The 22,677-nt window shown below is 44.7% G+C and overlaps 1 protein-coding gene across 2 annotated transcripts in view; it reads left to right on the forward strand.

Annotated features, from left to right (window-relative positions):
* The first annotated feature begins 16,037 nt into the window (after positions 1-16,037).
* Positions 16,038-22,677, forward strand: part of TMTC1 (transmembrane O-mannosyltransferase targeting cadherins 1) — a 135,291-nt gene continuing 128,651 nt past the window's right edge. For both annotated transcript variants that reach the window (XM_066319771.1, XM_066319772.1), the window contains exon 1: positions 16,038-16,350. In XM_066319771.1, coding sequence (XP_066175868.1) covers positions 16,046-16,350 — 305 coding nt within the window. In that variant the 5' untranslated portion in view covers positions 16,038-16,045. The remainder of the gene's footprint in view (positions 16,351-22,677) is intronic.

Genomic DNA, 22,677 nt, shown 5'->3' on the forward strand with positions numbered 1-22,677 from the left:
CATCTTGATCTGTGAAGAGACTCCCTAGCTATTAAAGATGATAAAGTATCTGCACTTGTTTTAGGATTTGCTAATGTTGTTTAGGTGTTATGTGCACAGCTCTGTATTGGGGATGAGAGTGTAAAATGATCTTAGAGCCTGTTTCCAAAGCATCACTGTCACTCAGGGGGATGGCAGTTGGTACAGATCCGCAGAGATTTGTCACCCTGGGAAGAGAAGCCGTGGGAAGTGTTGGGCAGAGACACCTTGCAAGACATCTCTGTCACAGCAGCAGAGACCAAGCCAGCTCTGAGGCTGTTGGCTGCACCATTCAGTGATTTCCATAAGCAGCCGTGGTGAGGTGGGATGGTGAGTTCAGGGACAGCAGGAGCTGCATCGAGCAATGTCAACCCGAGCCCACAAGATTCCTACTCCTCAGGATGGTTTTATTTGCAGTGGTTCCTTTCAGATTTGGGGCTTGGGACCCTGTCTAGACTCTGCTGGTGTCTATGGGTGCTCCAGGTGGATGACTACTTATTATTCCCTGGGCAATGACAAGTGATTTGGCTTTTGCCAGGTCTGGCTGATCCGTGGTGGTTGTGGCAGATCAGAAGTGATTCCAGATGTACCACATCTGTTCCTTCATCAGTTTGCCACTGCTCCCTGCTGAAGAGAGTAAAATCTCACAGCTGAGCTGAGAGCAAGGTAAACACTTTGTTATTTCTTTACTACAAGTAAATTTTTTTTTTTTTTTCAGGAGGCCCTCTATACCAACCAAATTAAGACATTTCTTCTATACAGTCAGTGTCAGTCCAAAAATTCTGATTTGCTCTTGGAGTTTCCAGTGAAATTGTTGTGCCTCAGGCTGTAGCTAAGTGAGCTCAGGTAGCTGCTGTGGGTACCCCAGAGTCTGAAGTTTTACATTAGCTACATACTTACCTTATAGAACTGGAACTATTAATGGAACAACAATAGTCTTCTCCACTTAAAAATCTTTATCAGATGGAGATTTCCATATTTCTGGCTCCATAAATACAGAGAAAGACAGAAACAAATTCCCAAATAATTAAGTCCTGTCTACAACTGTCTGATATTTAGGAATCTCATTTTGTGAAGGACATGCAAAGCTTCTGCCTTTTTTTTTTTTTTTTTTCCCTGTCAGATCCATTTGCCACCAATTCAGATTTACTGTGGGTTTGGGATGTAAATGTGAAACTGACCCAGCATCGCTGAGATTTGCCTGGTTTCATGTCTGAGTTGGACTTGCCTTTGGCAGATGGGCCATTGCAGCTGATCCAAACCCATTCAGAAGCTCAGCAGATGCTTCTGTGAGCCTCTTCTGTTTTTTAAAATGGAAATGAAGCATAAAACCAGGTGCTTTCTGTGCTGTCCTGAATTATGGATTTTCTTCTTCTCATTAAAACACATCTGACACATCTTCTAGTTGATAATTTTCAAACTCGACAGTGTAAAACACCAAGTCCTTCCTGACAAATGGTGCTGGGACTCCAGGAACTGCTCTTTTTTTCTAAGGCTCTGGTCCAGTTCTCTTGAATTCAATAGCAATTGAATTCAATTGAGGAGGACTGAATTCAATCAGCAGCAAGTGAGGGCTCTGTGTGCTGCAACACTGTAATAAAACTGAAATTAGTCATGGACTTTGCAGAAAACTCACACCCTACATTATGCAGGAGTTCCAATAAGAAGATCTTAGAAGTTCCTTTTAACCTAATTCTTGAGGGAAAAGGAACCCACATTTTTGAGATTAACCGTCAGAGGATGTTTTTACAAAAACTTTTCCGAGGAGGCAGACCCCTCCTCTAATTATCTAGTCTGAAAATATCAGCAGGGTTTTTTTTAGGGTTTTTTTTCCTTTAAAAAAGAAAAAAAACTAAGGCGCCTTGAAAATGGTAAAACCATTGCCACCATGCCTCCAGGTTTGCAAAAATTGAGGGAAAATGGGCTGCCATATCCCAGATATTCCACAGGGTATTTGGGCATAAAAACGTAATGATAGGTTTTGCATTTATCAAGAAATGGTCACCTTAATACTAAGCTAAAATGCTAAGAGGAGAAAAAACTATTACTGTCTCAACTGACTTGAATCAGGCAGGATTCTTTGTTGTTTGTGGCTTATATTGTTGAAATTGTTTTCCAGCTTCCAGAAGCGTGGATTCTCTGCAAGCTGAGCTCAGACAAGGAAAGTCAATAGCAGGAAAGGAAAACCTGCTGCAAACCCATATGAAGGCAAAAGGTTGGGACCTCTGGCGTGCAGCAACTGGCAGGAAAGCCACCATTGTTTCCTTTGTAGTGATTAAAGGTGAGCATCTTGGCCCTGTGTGGGATTTCTTGCCTTTGGAATGCACTCAGTTAATTTCTACGGCCTAATTTATTTTCTACTGTGGAATAAACCTTGCTGTTTATTCCAGCAGCAGAGCATAGGAAGCACAAGATTGTGATTTTCAGTGGCAAAGCTTTAAGTCTGGCATCATTTTTTTGCAACGTTAAACCACAGAATCCACAAGGGAGGTGGCATAATAGCAAAATGCTGGTAAAAATGATGCTGTATTTTATAAGGGCTTCAAGCGCCTCTCATAATATTTGCAGATAATCTCAGTTTGCCAATTTGTCCAGTCATTATTCTCCATCTGTGTTACCCAATAATGATAACCAAGGAGATTTTTAATCTATTTTTATCAGCATTAGTGAGTTCATCACAAATATGTTGAAAAAAACAAAATGCTAGCATTAAAAGCAGTGTGAAGACAATCTATTGTTATTCCAGCATGGGCTCAAACCTGCAAATTAAAATGTTAACAACTGCAAATGAAAATGTTAAGGTCTTCACTTTAGAAATACAGGGAAGTGATCTGCCTTTGGACACTACTATCCACATATATTTTGGTATTTTCTTTCTACGGTTAGTGATCACGAGCATATTTTGTCTGGCAAGAGACAATTTCACACAATCGGGGGCATAAATGAAAAGTCAGGGGTTGCAATTAGGATTTCACTCATACCAAACGGGCTACCTCAAACCAGTATGAGCACACGGCCTTAGACCTACAAGTGGCAGGCACTTTTCTGTCCCTGGAGAGGATATAAGTAGAAGTTTAAACCTTTTTTTCTATGGCCTGGATGCAGACAGACATCTACACACATCCTCTCCTCACAGACCGAGCAGGAGCCACTTCAGCAGTGCAAGAGAAGTTCCTTTAAGGAAGAGGAGGAGAAAGACAGGTGGGGACAAAGGAGACCTCTGTGCTGTGCCTTAAAACTTCTGGGTACTATATTGGTTTGGACAGTAGCGATGCTAAGTAGCGCTTTTCGCATTGCACATTAGCACCCGGGACCTAAAAGAGACCCGGGCCTTCCACTGGCACTTATGTTGGATGGGTTTGTGTCCTCACAGCATCCTCCTCCCGAGCTGCACTATTCCAGCTGGACACTAGAGAGCTCCTTGTACCAAAAACAGCTCAGCAGTGCGAGAGGAAACTCCCTGAGAGGCGCCTTCCAAACAGTCCCCCCTTTCTAGGGGAATTTTACTTGGGTTTTATTATTGTGTTAAAAATTAATATTCTCAAGGGAAAGCTGTCTTTGCCAGAGCGATGGCTGCAGCTGTAACTCCGCACCTCCTACCCACACCAAGACAGATTTTGCAGTTGTAACTTGGAAACTAATTACACAGATAGCAAAAAGTAAATCAAATGCTGCCAGCTTGGAAATTATAATTAAGTTTTGCTTGCAATAACAAACACACTCAATATGTGATTTATTATGACTATTGCTGTATTAATGATAGTAATAGTCTATGTCATGCACCTATGCAGAGTACACGTTTTCATTTAAATTGCTGGATTACAGTCCCAGATGCAGGATGAATTCTAACTAGCTCTCTGCAGTCAGTCTGCTGATAATCTTGAGCCTTACAACACACGAGCTATTTCCAAACACTACTCTATTAGCAAGCAATAAAACAGGATGAAGACTGGATCTACTTTTTTCTGTTAGCTGTGTTTGATCTGTCCCCCACAGTTGCCTTTACCCTATCAATCTCTTATTCAAAATCAAAACAAAATCCCCTATGCTGTCAGTGTCAGGGTATATGTATTCCTGCTTTGCACAAGCACAGGTTGGTGCAAGATGCTACACAGAAGTAACAGTCCTATTCTATTCCCATAGGGATTTTGCTCAAGGGTCGATTTGCAGTTAAGCTTGTCCTGAGGTCAGCAGTGGGAGAGCACAGGATTTTAGTGGGAATGGCTCAGGATTTTGCCTCCCAAGCAAGTCCTGTCTCAAAATCCTGGAACATGAAGACTGAAAAACTCTGTACGAAATCTTCAGAAAGGCAGGGGAAAGCCTTGTTCCAGCCTCTGCTGTGCACTGTAGTTGTGCTTGGCCAGGGCAGAGACAGAGCTGGGACTCCTGGGACCTGTAAGAACAGTCCTGTTGAGAGGTCAGTGCCCGTGCTGCTGGTGGCACAGCTGGCAGACCAGGCTGGCACAGCTGGCAGGCTGGTGCCCAAAGTTGGAGGCTTGCTGTGGCAGTTACTTAGTGACACTTTGAGCTAGATGGACCAATTCATTATGAATGATAATGTTCCAGATCTGATCAGATTACTTGCAGGCAGCCTGACAGCGTGGGCAAAAATAGTCATTGCTGTCTTTGCCTGGATGTTGAGGAGGATATTCTGCAGGAGTGAGTCAGATGTGATTTGGTTTATGTAGAAAGCCAAGGAATCAGTTTTGAGTTCTGAGGAAGCTTCCCTTCGAGGACAACTTCAATGTGTTAGTGACAGTGAACTGAATTGTGTTGTGAACACCTTTGTCACTTGGTTTCCAAAACCAGCAGGTGACAATGAGGGCTGAAAGATAAATGTCGCATTGTGCAACAGTGTGTCCCTGAAAGGGACCTGTGCTTTTGGGGCCTGGAGCACTCTGCTAAGAAAGGGCTGATGATAAAGGCGAGGAGATGGGCTCCTGTTTGGAGATCCCAGTGCTGTTTTATTACATAGAGAAATAGCCTCGAATGTAGACCAGAGACAAGAACAGAGATTGGGCCGAGGGCACAGGGGTATAAGTGAGAAAAATCTGGTGGTTCTGAGGGTCAAGGTCCAATAGAGATAGGGAAAAATGGTGCAGAAGGGTGAATATGAACTGGGGGTAGTAGTGGGATCACGGGGGTGGAACACTGCAGCAAAAATAACCCAGTGGGGTCCAAGGGGAGGAATAACATTCTAGGAGAGGTGCACATAGAGTGAATGGGGGCTGCACAGGGTTACATAAACCTAACAAACCAATAGAACAACGAAACCTAGGAGATATTAACATGGAGGAAGGTTTTCCTCACTCTAATCTGTAGGGGTGTTTGTGCCCAGTTGCTTTGGTCCCTCCAGGGTTGAGGCACAATTATCCTGGTGGCAGGACCCTGGGCCTCCACAGATGAAATCTACTGTTTGTTTCTTTCTTCTTTTTAACCCGCATCTTCGGAAAATGTATAGATAACTGGAAAGAAAGAGGATTTTCAGTGTAGGGCAGCTCCGAAGAAGGTCAGTGTGGGAGGTGAGAGGCTGCCTTTTGATTCTTCTGAAACCCTCTCTTAGGAGCTGCACTGTGTGAGCCTTGGCTGTGCTATTCCATAGCCCATGCTCTGGCTCCCATACACTTATCAGCTACCTTCCTAAATGATCTTCAGCTATCTGGAGGATTCTCTCCTACTTTTGTGAACAGAGGGCTCATAATGATAGAAAATGTAACAAAATCCAACAGCAACTTGCTGAACGGGAGCTAACAAAATGAGAGGGTGTGGTAAAGTCAGAGCTAGCAGCCTCTTGCAAAACCCGGTTTCTCAGAAAATTGTGGTTTATTGTTTCCATCCCTGGGAGCTCACATTAAACCCCAGCTGGACCTAGCAGGGCCCTGTCATTCATCGGGCAGTTTTATGGCAGGAGGCTGAAAAATTAGAAGCCAGTTAAACAAATTAAAAAATTTAATAGAATCCTCTGTCTGCATCTGGCAAAAAGGATAAAGGAAATGCCTTGGGATATCTTTTTCTCATAGGGAGGATCATATTGGCCTCCAAAAGGCAACATCAAGATGGCCACTGGAGAGAGAGAGAGAGAGAAGAAAGTGTTGCGAAATTTTATGAAGCAAATGGAAATGTGATTCCTGTCAAGTCACCCCCCGTAAGTCTGTCTTTTCTCATCAACATCTTGTACCATGTGATATTCAGAAAAAGTGAAAACACTAGCTGTGGCTGTGAACTACTTTTCCACTCTAATTTTATTTTGATTCAACTGTCCAGAGAGCAAATCTTTTGGGATGTATCCAAGACCTCAACATCTAAGGACCTCTTTCTAGAATCTAAATATAATAGCTCTGCCAATTTAGCTGACACATATGGTTATTTCAGTGACAAAGAACTCTGGGACCTTCTAATCCCTTTCAAACAAAAACAAAAACAAAAACACCCCCAAAAAACCCCAACAACAACAACAAACCGACCAAAAAAACCCCCAAAGCAAACAAACAAACCCCCCAAAAAGAACCCAAAAAGCCAAACCAAAACAAAAAACAACCCGCTCTCAGTATTGCTTTATTTATCTCCCTAATGTGTTTTGGGAAAATGGTCATTTAAAATCATTGTTATAAACTGTTAGTGAGTGGACAGTGATCCATAGGCTCTTCCTTTCATCAAGATGTCACCCACTGTCACGTCTGACTATAAAGAGTTTATAGACCAGTGATGAGTACAAGTGGTCTCAGTGACATGAATTCAAACTCAGCAGCTCAGCTTACTGCAGTTGAGCATGGATTAATTTCCCATGGCAGATGCCAGCCTCATGCCAAAAATAGACTAACCCCCATCTTTATGATTTTTCTCTTCTTTACAGTTGTCAATCTGTGTAAGTACAGAGATAAAAAGAAATAGGCCCAAATTACAAAGCATTTCTGCAGCACTTCTTTGAAGTTGGGCTGTGCCTGAGTTTTTCTTTGGGCTCCTCTCCAGTCCTTTCCCTTATAAAATATTGGTTTTTGCGTGTTTTTACCCCTTTTACCAATAGGTCTGTTTAAGCAGCAGTGCTACAAATGAAATTGGCTTTCAGGTAATTAATTTCTTTCTCTCTGTCTTTTTCCAAGAAAAGACTAAGAGTATAGAGGTGTGATGTGATTTGGTAGAATGGTTTTTTTTGCTATTATTATAATTTTTTTATATACTGGAGAGCATTGGCCTTTTTGCCCTGGGAAGGTGATATTGATGAGAGTCACAAAAATCCTTAGGTCTTGCAGACAATCACTCATTATTCTTGAAGCAGCTTCCAGAGAAGCTCTGTCTCAGTGTATGTGATCTCTAACCTACAGAAGAAAAGGTTGCCTTGTGCCTGAGGAACAGAGCTGTGGCATGAACTTGGCAGTAAATAAGATATGCTGGGCCATGGAGCATCTCTGGAAGCCTCTGGACAGCACACAGGAAAAACTAGGAAGGAGATAGGACGTGTCAGGGAGGTCAGACAAACCTGAGATGTGCCCCTGAATTTGATGTGATGTCCCAAGGATGGAAGGAAGGGGCAGATGTAATGTGCTAGGAGCAGTCTGCTAGAGGTGACAGAAGCCCCTGCAGAGATGTGTTGCCAAGCAGGTTCAGTAACATAGAATTTGCTAGATTTGCTCCCAAACTTGAGACTTGTTTTGGTTTCTGTGCCTTCCAGGCTGCCCAGAAAGCTTCCAGACTCCTATTGAGGGATCCTAGGAGTGTTTCAGCTGAACTGCAGATGGCTTTGGGCTGAAGCCGTGGGAAATTTTGTAAACTCTAAACTAGGCAAAGCTCAGTACCTTGTTTTTCAAAATGTAATAGAAATGCAAAGGTTAGAAGTTCTACTGACCGAGAAGAAAGCTGGAGTGGAATCAGGCAGAAGAAATTATCTGAAACATCGAAGAGAGTGTGAGTGGGTATAAGAAAGACTCTGCTCCTTGGAGAGACTGAAAGGAGGGAGTTCTTCAGTCCCCATTAGCAGGAGGAGCTGGAAACCCTGACCTCCTAAGTGTGCACATGTCTTAGGGAAAACTGGGGAAATCACACATATGTCTCGCTAGAACATTTCAGGAGAGCTAAGAATTGGCATTCACTCAGATGAAAGGTGTCTAAGTGTTGTTAGAGCATAGGGCTAGCTCATAATTTTTTCATCACCATATTTCTAGCCCCAGAACAGTGCAGTAACTATGTAACAAATCTCAGTGTGAGTAAATGGAAGAGAGAAAGGTGATTTTAGCCAAAACAAAACAAGATTTGCACATCTCACATCCTCATGTGTTCTTCATCCCGTTCCATCCATGGACTACGATTTATCTTTCTCTCCTTGTCTAGGTTTTCAATGGCTCTAAGCCTGCTCTTTTCTGCCTCTCATCACTTCTTTAGGGCTTTGGTCTATAGTCTGTCCACTGTTTCACTCTGTTTTGTGGTTTAGGGGGGTCTTGATAAAGTGCACATAGATATGCTGGCATCTTGATGCCCCAGGCACCATCTGCACCTACCACTCTCACAGCACTTCTACTGCTTATTCTGCTGCTTCCACATCTAAATAATTACTTCCATTCAGAGTGGGCTTAATATTTTTATTAAAAATTCCTTGAGTATTACAACGTATTTTACCTGTCCGCAGCAGACTCCCAAGAGTGCAGATCAGTGCTGAAGAGCAGGGATCACTGGGGAGTCATCCTTTTATCCTACCACCAATCTGAGGGTCACTTAGATGCGTGGTCTGTGGAAACAATGGAGAGGGAAAAGGGAACACAGAAAAGCCACTCCAATCATTCCCAGCTGCCTCCTTCTCCTTCTTGCTTCCTCCTGATGCTGCCCCCTTAATCAGGCTTTCAAATTGTTTCCTCTGTGTTGTAGTTTCAATTTGGTTTCCTGGCCAATGCACCATTTAGGTCATGGTTTTACATTTGCCAAATTTCGTTTATTGACTGGGAGACAGGACTTTGGGAGAAAAAGGCAAAACAGACACAACTTAAAGGTAAAAACAGATAGATTTTATTAATATACACTAAAGAAGAAGAGAGAAAAAATTTGAGACATTCTGAGACTTTCAAACACCTTCTCCCCCCTGCTCCAAACTGTTCACTTTCCCACTTACCACAGAGAGAAAACCATGAGATTTTCAGTCAGTCAGCACCATCTAAACACGATCCTACATCACCTTGGGGTTATGGAGAACATGCCACAAGAAAAAGGTCTGGTGGCTTTCAGAGATCCACAACCACCTGGAATTTTTGCAGATTCTGTGCAGTCTTACCCATATAACAGTTTTCCATGCTGTTTATGGGCCTTCCACATGTTTGGGGTATCATCTTAAGAACGCTTTTCTAGTACAAAACAGGGATTCTCTTCCATCTCTAAATTCACTTCTATCTCAAAAGAAATAGAAATCTCCTTGTTCTTTCCCAGGAGCCGGGGACATATTCTAATCAAAATTCTCAGTTAAAACCCATGTATATCAATACACACAACCCTTTGGCCAGAACTTGCATTCCCCCAAGCAGCACTAGGATATTACAAAAACAGTCCATTTCCCCATAATTCACATCCAGAGAAGTCCAGTCAGAAATGTCCACTTTCTCCATCCCATCTTCTAAATAGTCTTTCTCAGTTCTTTCACTGACTTTGTTTCAAGGCTGTCTCTCTACATTTCAAATCACTCTGTCTTCCACGGAAGAGAGAAAATAGAACCGTAGCTGCTTGCAAAAATAAAATCCAAAGAAGTCACCTGAAAAAAGATAATGTCATATTCCTTTTGCAGTAGATTTTATGGAGACTTTCATCCTCCTCAAATTACAGTGACTCCATGTGGCTCATTCTACAATATAAGTTTTAATATTTATGCTAAAATATATTCCAGCTGTTGCTAATAATAGAGATATGAAGAATATTATTACAGAGAGGCTTGACTGGACTTGGTGAAGATTTATTAATTTGTAATTTTTCCATCCTAAACCCAAATATTAAAAAAAATGATGAAAAGAAAGAAAGGTAATTGCAACCACTGGCTTCTACTTCACCTTGATGAAACTGAGCTTGCCCAGTAATAAGAGAATAAATGCAGAGATTTCCTGATTTAATCCAACAGTCTGATTTTATCAGAACTTTTGCAGTGAATGCAATTCAATCAAATGTAGGGATGCCAAAAGATCTTTTGTATAAATCGGTTCCTTTTAGGAGAGAACTGCTGCTGCATTCCAGCTCAGAGATTCACAGAAAACAGAACCAACTGAATCTGAACAGGGAACAGACTCGGGGTCCTTAACCTCTGTTTTTATTTTGACATATGAACTTTCAAGAGACAACTGCACTGGGGAACCTACAGCCAGCTCTGAAGACTGAATAGGCTCAAATTAACTGTTTCAGTACAGTCCAAATTGAAAATGCCTCCTTTATCTCATCAAAATCAGATCCATCTTCCAAATCTGATGTCTCCCTACAGGAGCAATATGAACCCCAACCAGTAAATATTGATCAGAGTTTCTGACCCTGCCCTTGACCTCAGCAGCCCAGCATCCAACTGCACAGCCACATGACAATATGCCCGTGTCCTTGCACAGCCTCGTGGGAAGCGTATGGGGTCTGAGTTACTGATGCCCACTCCTGGGGAAAGCTATCCTTTTAAAACAACTTCTCTCTTAGCAGGATTTTCTTTAAACAGACTCACACACACTCTGCACATTCTGCTTGAACTTGGAAGCAATGTTCCAGGAAGAGTGAAGACGTCATCCAGCACTATGCAATGTAAGTGAAAACAATGTTGGGTCGTTTAAGAATCCCTCATTTGCTTATCCAGAAGCAGGCCTGTCTTGGGTTGGGTATTCCCCTTTTAATTTTTGTGGTTCTGAGTCATTAACTGATTTCCATGAAGTGCATAAAAATTCAGCTTGAACTGTCTTGTAGTTAATCAGCAATAAATAGATGACTGTTACAAGTGATAACTCTTATGACTCAAGTCCTATTGCCTGCACTTTTCTTTGCTCTTATGCAGTAAAAAAGATCTGTGAGGCAAGGGCAAGGCTGAGGACTTTCTTTGGCTTTGGGAAATTTCTGCAATGCTTCCAGGAGAGAAGTACAGATCCATGCTCAGTAAGGAAAGAAATATGCTTTTGCTCTTCCAGTCCCCATTTCATTGTGGGTTTCTGAACACCCAAATCATGCACACAAAAATGGAGAGTCCTGATCTGCTCAGCTGATGAGTGACCCTGCTGGAGTGGGCAATCTCAGTTGCCTATGCCATAGTCTGCCTCCTCTCGGTAATGAAGAATCTGATTATTCTCATTATTGGGGTCTGTCCCATGTTTGTATTGTCCCTGACCTTTAAACTGAGATTACATAACCCAAGCCACTCTACCATTTGCTGGTGGCATGTCAAATTATGGATGTTCCATCTGCTGTGGGGGTTCAAAGACTCTCTACAATCCTGTCCATAGACTAAGGCTTAACTCAGGTCTCTTCAAAGGCAGAAAATGCATTTGTTGTATGAGCTGAAAAAGAGATTCCCTCTAATCCAGCAACAACTATGGCAAGCTTTTTCTGAGCTTGAAATCTCTCATTTTGTACAAGCATATGAAACAGGTGACAAATGGATTTGAAAATGGGTCACAGAGGATTCTCTGTTACTTGCCATCTGTACCAGGGGTGGGAAATTAGCATCCATGAGGATCCACCAAGCAGTGCTTACCATGTGATATTTTCTTGTTGATATTCACTTGGTAAATACTGAGGGGTTGGAATTTTCAGAGCTAATGTTTATCACAGTCTGCGACTGCCATGGTGAGAAGGCTTACTAGGGGCTTGTGGCCTGAACTTGAAATACTATATCCCCTTTGAAAAGGATAGGCCACCCTGAGGATATTGGATTTCTTTGTCTCCTAAGGATCACAGGACCAAGGTACTAAGTTTTCCTCTCATGCTTGTTCTGGCTCTTGGCCACAGCTGAAAGTGAAAGCCAAAACATAGGAACTTTCACAGGGCTTTAGGAAGAATTCACCCAAGAGAAACTTTCTTGTTGCCTGCATAGACTTAGAAGCAATTTGTTAACAAGGAAAAAGGATCATAATTGGGATTTTCCCAGCAAATCTCAGTACAGCCTTTCACTGTTGCAGTGCTCCCAGTAACTTCAAAATGCAACTACTACTCGAGTAGACAGAATTATGCCTGCACTGAGCTCCTTGGAAGGGTTCAGGCCCACATGGATTGCTCTCTGTGTCTCCAAAGCTCTTCCAGCACAGGCATTGGATTTGAGAAGCCAAACTTGGTTCGTTTTTAGCCATACGAACATAATCTGTATCCACTGAAGATTCTACGTGTGGCAGATACAGAATTTCATCCTGGGGCAACTGAAATGAATTGCAGTAACTGACTACAAGCAGAAATCAATTGGACCAGTTACCAAATGACTTCGTTTAAATGTAAAATTATTTGCTCAGACAGCAAGAAACTATTTACATATGCTACTTTTGGAATTTACCTCTAGCTATGACCATATGGTAATTTAACTTTTAAATTGTATTTACTGCATTCTTATACTTTAATCAGTCAATGCAAAGCCAAACTCTTCAGAACTCCCCGTTTAAGCTTGAAACTCAAAACATTTGCAGTTTTTCTCTGCCTTTGAGCAGTTGCAATTGTCAGATAATGGCAGATCAATCAGTGCTCAACCCTTTGAAGTGTATCTGCTCAAATGTGTCTCCTGCCTTGCATTGGCTGCTGTATGTTTTACTCCAAGAGGAGGCAAAACTTTCCTGCTTTAGGAGTAACGAGCTCTGCTCAATTAGCAGAGCAAGGATTTTTTTTGAGCACAGCACATAATTAGTTTCAAGGTCTCTAGTTTTAACAGCCTTTTGTTGATCTTTTTTATATAGCTGGCACAAAACTTATCATTGAAATACAAGGAAGCAGGCAAATAGCTGGAGTGCTTCAACTGCACACTCAGTCGGCTTTTCTGAGAAGCATTTTGGCTTCACATTTCAGAAGCAACGATATGGCTTCTTTAGGTAGAGAAAGAACCAAGGCTGGCAGAAGAAGGAAACGCTTCTTATTAGATAATATATTTTTGGAAATAGCTAAGCAACTTCAGAGCAGATCATCCCATCTCTATATTCTCTTCTTTCTCTCTCCTTCCTCTCCCTCTGTGTCTATGACTGCATGGCTATGTACAGCTCTGACATCCAGAATACAGCAGTGTTCAGTGTGTGTTCTTCTGCTCTCTGAATTCTTTTTGCTGTTACTTTCTTCATCGGTGGACAGGGTCTGTAGCAGCAGACAACATCTTGAATTCAGTTTGTATTATGTTTCTTTTTGTGGAGAAAGTAGATGTGCTAGTATTTCAGTGGGTCTTGGTGTGAAGAATGCAAGTTCTTCCTCAATGGTTGGCTGGAGCATTGCTTTGTTTCTTTTAGATGTTTTAGGAAGAAAGGAAAGAACTGGTCTGTCTTGGAGAAGTGAGAATAGATCTTCTTGTCATATAAGGACTTATAGGCAAATCAGTGTTAACTACATGTTAACGTGTAGTTAACATTTCAATAAGCACAGAATAAAAAGTTTAAAAATAAATTGGTTTTTTCTCCATTGCAAAGTCTAGGTCTCTGTGCCAGATGAAAGCAATGGTCTGTGTAGGTGCCCTCCCAAAGAGTGTGAGGGGAAGGAATCCTGCGTGGGTCAGGACTGCCATCTCTCTCTTTTCCGTGTTAATCAAGCATGGTGGGTTATGGAAGACAGCAGGCTAGTGTAGATCTGTATGAGAAGCAATGTTATTTATTCCAGAGAGTGTGTTATTTATTCCAAAGAGTGTACTATGTGATGTTAGATGGCTGTGTGATACTGTCAGAAGACATTGTCAGGAAATTCCTTCATGAGAAAATTATTTTCTATCACCTCTTCATCCTTTACTGGTTTAGAACTCTGCGTTTTTTGTGAGCTTTTTGTAAAGAAGTTAAGCTCAAGGAGTGGACAGGAGGGCTTGTAACACAGCAGGGACATATCCCAGTCTTGGATTACGAATCCGGGAGACCAGTCCCTGCCATGTGCCAAGCTGCCTGGTGACAGCTCTGTTTTGTGGCAGGAAAAGGCTGTCACTGGGCTGCTCCCAACCTGTGGTGATGGACAGAAGACTGCAAGACATCGATGAGAATGGCTGTATGGACTCTGATCCACGGAGGTGAAGGAGGTATGAGGGTCTTGTTGGGAGGGATAGTCTGCTCTTCTAGGGCCTAGCTGGGCTCGAGGATTGAAGATTTTGTTCAGCTGAGTAACTTAGGATTTCAAATATTACTTGCATTCTACTGTAAGGCATTTTCAACCTATAATCTTCCACATTGTTTTTGCTTTCCTCAGCATTACAGTCCATTCCTCTTCACACCCTCTCCCACTTCCATTTTAATTTATGTCAACAAAAAGTCCTGATTCCAGCCCTTAGGCAGATGTGCAATAGTGAGGTTGCTCCAGAGCTGCTGGGTCCCCGTGGGCTCTGGATACCTCTAGCTGTTTCTCTTCCTGTGCCCATGCATCGACTTTGGCAGACTAGCTTTGCATGCCAAGGCTTTGAAACTTCGGTGAAAATGAAGACCAACACATTATCACAAGTGGTCTCTCACTGCTGATGAAAACTCTGTGCAGCCAGCTGCTTAAATGTCATCAGCTGCTTAAAGAGAAAGTTTGAATTAATGGCTCTGATTGTGGTGGAGTTTCCTTCTGTCCCGGATATAAACACACTCTCCTGGGCAGAGCTAACTGTTATTTTTAGCTATAACAAAAGTGCATCTGAAAAGCCTGTTCTGTTGCACTTGGAAAGTACCAGATCACTCCAAGCGCCAAATACACTGGGGAAAAAAGCACTCCTGGAGCGGGCTTGCCCCGGACAGCCTGCATGAACTTTCCAAGGCTTCCGCTCCTCTTTTTCCCACATGCAAAGCAGGCACACTCACACGTACACACAGGGAGCAGCTTGGAGCTGCACAGGCTGCTGGTGAGCCCAGCTAAGTGTATCTTCTCTCAAGAACAAATTCAAAGTGTGCCCACTATGTTCATTCACCTAACTGAATCAAAGCTTCTTTGTTAAGTGGTGATATTGTTTTGTCTGGTTATAAGAAGGTTTTCTTTAAAATGTAAAACCCCATTAATAGAGCCCTTGTTTTTCTGGTTTTTGGAAACTCTGTGACTACATAGTTTTGATACATGAGTAAATAGATGGCGTGACCATGGCTTTTCCTGAAGTTGAGGCTCGTCACTAACATAAGTAAGTTCATCTGCGGGAGGGTACGGAAACACTGCATGCAGCTTTCAAGTGATTTTGGAAGAGCGACAGGAAACGGACCAGAGTAGAGAAAACAAGTCCTGTGGCACCAAAACGCCTTTCCCTCCAGCAGGACACACAGCGGGAGTCTGTTTGGCACAGCGGACGCCGCAGCGCGGATGCCGTGGAGCGGCGCGGATGCCGTGCAGCAGCACGGACACCGGGCCGGCATGCGCTCCGTGGATGTGCGGAGACCGCCGGGACGGCCAGGTGAGCGCAGCCCACAGCCGAGCCGCCCGCGGGGGGTCGGAGGAGGCGCCAGGCGGCAGGACAGCCCCGCACTCGTCTCCTGGGAGAGCAGGGACCGCGGCCACCCGAGCGCCGCAGCGGGGCCGCGCTCCCCGGCCCGCAGCGCTCGCTGCCCGCGGGCGGCACGGCCTCGCGTGGGCGCCGCCGTTCCGCGGCGCGTCCGTGTCCGCGCCGTGCGGCGGGGCCGCCGCCGGCGGAGCCCACCCCGCCGACGGGCCGAGGGGGCGGCGGCGGCGTGACAGCGCGGAAGGAGCATGCGTGCGGGAGGGGGCGCGGGGGGAGGAGGAGGAGGAGGAAGGAGAGGAGGGGAGGGATGGCGCGGGGGGGCGGCCGCTGTTTATTTGCAGCCGGGCGGGCTGCGCCTCGGCAGAGCGCGAGTGGCCGGCGGCGGTGCCGCTGCCCGCCCCGCACCATGCGGGCGCCGCTGCCTCCCCGCGCCGCGGCGACGGCGGAGCCGGGGCAGCCAGCGCGGCGCCCCGCGCCATGGTGACGGGCTCGGCGCGGGGCTCCCGCAGCCGGGACCGAGCCGCGCCGGACCCGGGCCCGTCGGCGGGCGGGCGGCGCGCCGGGGCGGCGGCGGCGGTGCTGGCCGGGCTGTGCGCCCTCTGCTACGGCAACTCCCTGCGGGGCGAGTTCGTGCACGACGACGTCTGGGCCATCGTGAACAACCCCGACGTGCGGGCGGCCGCCCCCGTGTCCGCCGCCTTCGCCAACGACTTCTGGGGCAAGCGCATGGCCGAGAACACCAGCCACAAGTCCTACCGGCCCCTCTGCGTCCTCACCTTCAAGTGAGTATCGGCGCCGCGGTGGGGCGGGCGGCTCCCCCTCCGCGCCACCCTCCGCGGCTCCGTGTCCGGGGGAGCCCCGCGGCCCCGCTCCGCGCCCTCCGCTTCGTGATTCAGCATTTCTGCCCGGAGCCGTGCGGGACGGGGGCTCAGCCGCGGGTGCGCTCCCGCGGCCCGGCCCGGGGCAAGTTTGCTGGAGAAGGGAAGCGATGAGGCGGCGTTCCGGAGGAGTCTGCCCATCTCCCGGCAAGTGCTCCTCTTTCCTGGCCCTTTGGGAGCAGGTGGCGCCTCTTTCCCGGGCTGCAGGAGGGATAAAAGGGAAAACGGAGCGGTTCGGGAAGCGCTTTTGGCTAGGGAAGGTGCTCACATGAATTCCCCGTGAGTTCTTCCTGTGCTTCATCTCGAGTATCTTTTCTCCGCGATTTGAGTGGTGGTGCCAGAAACTTCCCGCGTTGTATTTTGAAACAGACCCGTAGTCACCCGTACCTTTGTTCTTAGCGGTAGGTGGAGGGGTCAGCCCCGCGGGTACTGCGCCGTTCCGTGCATCCCTTCTGGCAGCTGCCAGCCTCCCGTGACAGGCGCTGAGTTGCCGCCTCTCTGCTTCAGATGTTCCTTCGCTGTGTACTGGGCAGAGTTGTTGAGGAGGAGTTTCGGTTTTACGGGAATAAAGGGAAGTTGGGCAGCAATGCTGACAGCTCCCTTCGCTAATCCCTGGAAGAAAACCTTTGCTGGCCTCTCTCCCCCGGGAGAATATGTGGCAAATCAGCTCAGTTACAATCCATAGGGTTTGTCGTTCTTTCCATTAGGTTGTTCTCTGTTTAATCTATTCTGGTGGAACATTAACAGTGATGAATATTTAGCACGTTTTAGCATTTAGACATGATACATGTGTTTGCAGAGAGCAGTGCCGAAGAGCTGGTGGTGTGGCTGAGTGATGTCTAGTGCTGGGTAGGTGCTCATTACAAACTACGGCGGGCATTTGGAATACAGGGGATGGACATTGGCAAGTCTGCCAGGGATTCCCTGTTACCGGCTCACTCTGCTGATGGAGTAACTCATTAGCACACCGGATATATAAATAGATTTTCACGGCTATGTGGGAATGGAGTGTTTGTGTGAGGCAAATGCAGTTTTGGGAAATAGAACATCCCTTTGGCACTCCCACAGAGCACTTGCTGCTCTTTGGTTGTCAACGTGGACTTGGAGCCAGGAGCCATCAGTATTGGCTGTCTGGGCACAGGCTGGCATGCTCCTCATAAAGGAAAGCTGAATAGCACAGACCCTCGTCAACTGAATTTTTTAGAACAGGTTTTGTACCTTCTCCTTGAAGGGTATCTCAGCACATTTCTGTGAAGAGCAAGGTGGGAGTAGGTAGTTGCTGGCAGAGCTGGCTTTGTGCACACAGAATTGTGTGTCCAAACAAACTTGTAAGTTTGGGGATCTGTGTAATTAATCTATTCCTCCAGCAATACATCTGGGGGTGACTGGAGAGAGGAGTGAACCCGTGTGTATCACCACTGACCTCGTTGCATGGAATATTAGTGCTAGAGTGCTGGACTTGGCCTCCTAGATTACAGGATTGAGATTGTGATGCTAATGGACAAAAGAAATTTAAACTTTAATAACAAAATGGAAACTAAATGTTCTAGTTCCCGTTTGTATGTATTTGAACTGGTTTTGCTTTGCTATTTAAAGGGGTGCATGTCAAAAAAGGATGAAGTGTCTAGTCGTTTGTGAAGGGAAGTGACACTAATGTTGTGAACAAGATTTCATCCTCTATGCTTATAATAACCATACAGCCAAGGCATTGGGTCAGAGGCAGAGTCATTTGTTCACCACTTGACATTGCATTTGGAATAGGGAAGGAATCGTTTATCTTGCTGGCTGCAGAGGGAAATTGTATCCACCGCGTCCCAATTATCCTTCCAGCCTCCACATTCTTCCCATTTCATTTCTACCAGTAGGGTGTCAGAGGAAGATGTTAGGAGCTGGATGGAGTGAATCCTCCAAACCCCTTGCTTCCAAAGAAGCCTGGGGCAGCTTTTGCCAGCAGCACTGAAGCCGTGGCTGGGCTGTGCTCTGCCTGCCTGAGCCATCCATCCACCCCTGCCTTGCCCAGCAGGAGGTTGCTGGTTGCTGTCATCCTGCAGAAGGAAAAAGGGATTTTATCTGATACTTGTAAAAAGCTAGAATGGAAACGAATGTTGCTAATACTCCTGTTAGAATTTACTCCACCCACTTAGGATACCCGAGAAAACTGTGTGATGTGTGCAGGAAGGAGGGAGGAGAGGACCAGAGTATTCTGGTACGTTTATTTTTTGTAGATTTGCATGTTTTATTTAATTTATCTTGTTGTTGTGCTAATTTGGGCAAATCCAAGGCATTTCAATAGCAGGATGAATCTTAATATCAGCCTAGTGGCTCTACTTCTTTTGCCTGAAACTTTCATCTGTAAAGGCTTGTTTGGCCTCTTGCTGTATCAAGATTAAAGAATCTGGGAGATCTCCAAACTGCCTGTACAGAACAGATGTGAAGGGTGGGCTGAAATTTATATCTACAGATTCATCAATCTGTTGAAACTTTGTCTCAGTCTCTTTTCTGCCTTTTGTGACTGTGAAAGTAAGAGGCGGGACTCAAAATGCCCTGTGGATTTTTCATTAGGCTGAACATATCCTACATATAAGCTACATATTCCTGAAATGATCTCAATTAAAAAAATTATCACCCATCTGTCAGAAGAATCTGAAGCAGACATTGCTGAAATTGTGTAACTGTAGTTCGGTGTCCCTGATGAATTGGAAATCATAAGTGACAGTCCTCATTCCAGTAGTCTGATGCTCTGGAGCCAAACAGAGAAAAGAGCTCAAGTATTTGACATTATTCACACTGGATCTGACAGTATAAATGATCAGAGGAAAAAAAGAGTGGCTCACTGGAACCATTAAGTAAAATTTAAAATATTCACTGAATTGATGCACTGTTTTGTGTGGGTTAGCATCAGAAGGGGGAAAAAAGTCTTCATGTGGACTGTTGAATTAAATGTTTGCTTAGTGTCTTTGAACTACTCTTACCTTTTCTCTTGGCTTCTGTAGAACAAAGGAATGTTGAATGAGTTGTTGAATGTTGTTGAATGAGTTATTGAATGAGTTATTCAGAAGCATTCCTATTACACATGGGTAACTGTTAGGTGACAGGTCTAGCACAACTCATCTGTACAGGAGTTGAGATGGTAGGCAGTGGTTTTGCTTAGTCCTTCAGAAAAACTTACTTCATGCTCTCTTCTCCAGCTGCTGTTACTTAGAGGTACTTACCTGCAGGTGTTTCCTTCTCTAAGAAGTGATTCAATATAATTTCTAAAGAAGAAGTCAACTTTTTGGACTCAGAAGATACTAATTTTTGGTGTCTTCCTCATAAAATGTTAAGATGAAAGGTAGAGAAAAAAAAAAAAAAAAAGAGAGAGCTGCCAGTTCTGTAATTCACTCAGGATTTTATATTTAAACTGGGTGCTTTTTGTCTTACACCTTGCCTCCACTAACAGAAGTTCACTGAATCATTTATTCCCTCACTTCAGTTACTCCTTGTTTCCAGTGGTTTTGCAGAAATGTTTCTCAGCTGCTGAAGCAGAAGGTGCTATGCTCAGTGCTGTCTCCCTCCTCCTTTCTCTTTCTGTCTGCCAAATCCCCATTTACATAGATTCTCCAACCCAGAAACAAAGAGGTGACGAAGATTTGGTGTACTCAGCAACACAGTGAAGGTATGCAGTGGTAGAAAATGGTGAGAATGAAGCCTTTCAAATGCCCTGTTTGCCAAGATCTAAAGACATTTATTCAGATAGGAGCCTCCTGGTTTGCAGGTGGCCTGAGAAGTAAAGGCCCTGTGTGCTCATCCTCATTGGTGGTGCCAAGGCAGATGCCTTGAGGGATGCCTCAAGGAACAGCTCAACAGGGACAGAAGGAAAAGGTGGTGACGTGTCTAGGAGACATGGCAGGGAAGCAGAGCAGATACCTGGTCAGCTTTGAAGGAGGTGGCAGTGACTGTTCACTGGGAATGTGCTTGGCTGTGGGAAGGGTGTAAGTGTCCACTCCAGGTGGCCCGGGAGGAGAGGAGCTGGCAGGGCAAAAAGCTGCAAAAGGGAATGCAGCTCTCCCACCAGAGAAGACATTGACACAGTTCGTGCAGAGAGCCATCCTACTCTAGCTGGGGAAAAAAAAAAAAAAAAAAAAAAAAAAAAAAAAAAAAAAAAAAAAAAGAGGAGGGAGAAGATAAATTAACAGGTCTGGGCTGTGCTCAGGTGCTGACTGCAGAATGGTTAACCTTCCAGGACTGCCCACCAAGGCTGCTAGCCAGTGATGGCTTGGGAAGTAAATGGGGACCTTCAGCAGCAGCTCAGTATTCTGGGTTGGCATCTAAAGCCTCATGTGAGGCTCCAGTGGCTTTAGATCAAAGCCGTAAGTGAATGTGAGGTTGGGTTAGATGTAAATATATAGCCGAAGAGAGAACTGATTCTATAACTCACTGTCAGCCTGCTGATCTATCTAGTTGTTTACAGCTGATCCTTCTGTTTTTTCAGCTGTATCAGTGGCATAAGTTTCAAGGACAGAGAGCTTAAGAGAACCAAAACCACCTGGGGTAGGAAAAAAGACCTTACATTTTCTTTGTTATTGATTTAATGCTGTATTACAGCTTGACATGGCAGGGTAATATAGTGGAGCTATAATGTGTCAGGTTAAATACACAGTGCACAAGTATTTTCTTCACTCCGTACATCACAATGTTTAAGATTGTGTCAGTATTTTTCTTGTCCAGCTGAAGTCTACTATTTCTCCTCATGCTGTGGCAGTCACTCTCCACACTGCTACTGTGATACCTGCCACGAAATTAAGGTAGCACTGGTGTAGCCATACTGGGTGAGGTGGACTTTGTGAAGAAAAGCAGATGCTTTTGTGAGACTGGTTGTGTTATAGCTGGAATATGCAGACATTTCTCTAAACGCATAAGCTTTTCTTTTGACCTGGAGCATGGGTCAATGGACCCTTGCTGCCATTTTAGGTGTCTTCCAAAGCTTGCTGCCTCAAAGCTTAGGTTTTTTCCCCCAGTTCCAGGTGCACAAGAAGTCTTCCTCACAAGTGTGACTTTTGTAGCAGGTGTCTGCTGTTTATGGTCCTAAGTGTGGGCTGTGTTTCTCTGGGGATGCTTGCTCTCCCTGGAATGAGGACAGGACTGCTGTGGAGGGTGAGGGGAAGCTCCCTGCCCAGGGATGGGAGGTGCAGACGTGGCTGGGGGTCCGTGCTGTCTGCAGCCAAGCCCAGAGGTGAGGATTTGCCCAGTAGGAGACATGTGTACAGAACGTGTAGGAGTCTGCCTTCACATTTTATCAGCTCTGAATAAAATTTGCCTGTCTCTTGGATTTAAGCCTTTTATGGGGGAAAGAGTTCTCTAGTTCTCCCGAATGACTTGGCTGAGGTGAATGCAGTCATGCTTATCTTTGCTGCTTGCTTCAGTGGTGTCTTGTCTCTATTTAACACCTACCAACTCCTGGGGATTTTCTCTCATCGGGCATTCTGTTCCTCTTGCACCAATGTCACCATTAATTTTCTTTGGCCATCTTACCTAAAAGTCTTAGCTTTTGACCAGCCTTCTTTACCCACAGGAGCATCCTTGTCAATATTCTTTAGAGTCCATGAAATAAAGTGCTCTGGCTGCTGCTGGTTAGCTAAAGGCATTTCTCTGCATTTCATCGCTGTTTCTGACTGCTTTCCTGGGCTTTCTCTCACAGACTTAAAGAAAGAAAGGGAAAAGAAAAAAGGCTGTTCTCTTTCACTCACTATACCTTTTTTTTGTTGTTGTTTATCCTTTGCTTCTTTGCAAGTTAGAATGGCATTTTCCTCACGGTCTTCAGATTATTTCAAACTTACTCCAAATTTGGTGAAGAACTGTTACATCCAGTTTGAAATCTGTCTTTAGGACTGATGACTTTATACTAGATTTCGGTTGCTATTGCATTCTCTTCTTGCTGAGTGACTGTCCTAGCTTGGGTTTTGATCACGTCTCATCCCTTTCTCTCTCCACACTCTGATGGATGGCTGCTCTTAAAGAGTTTAGAGATGTTCATTTCCTTGCTGAGATGCTACTTAAGAAGAATTTTTAAGACGAATTGCATTTTGTTCACTATGTAGATAAAATGACGCTTGGTTTGTCATTTTGTTGCTTGCCATCATCTGGATTTTTTTCTTCTCTAGTTTTCCAAGGCTGTTTGTGGAGGCAAACCTAAAGCCAGGTGAATAGTGGTCTTGTTACTGTAACACAGGAATGATCATCAAGCCATCCCTT

Source organism: Sylvia atricapilla, chromosome 5 (genome assembly GCF_009819655.1).
Source record: "Sylvia atricapilla isolate bSylAtr1 chromosome 5, bSylAtr1.pri, whole genome shotgun sequence".
Classification (NCBI taxonomy): Eukaryota; Metazoa; Chordata; class Aves; order Passeriformes; family Sylviidae; genus Sylvia; species Sylvia atricapilla.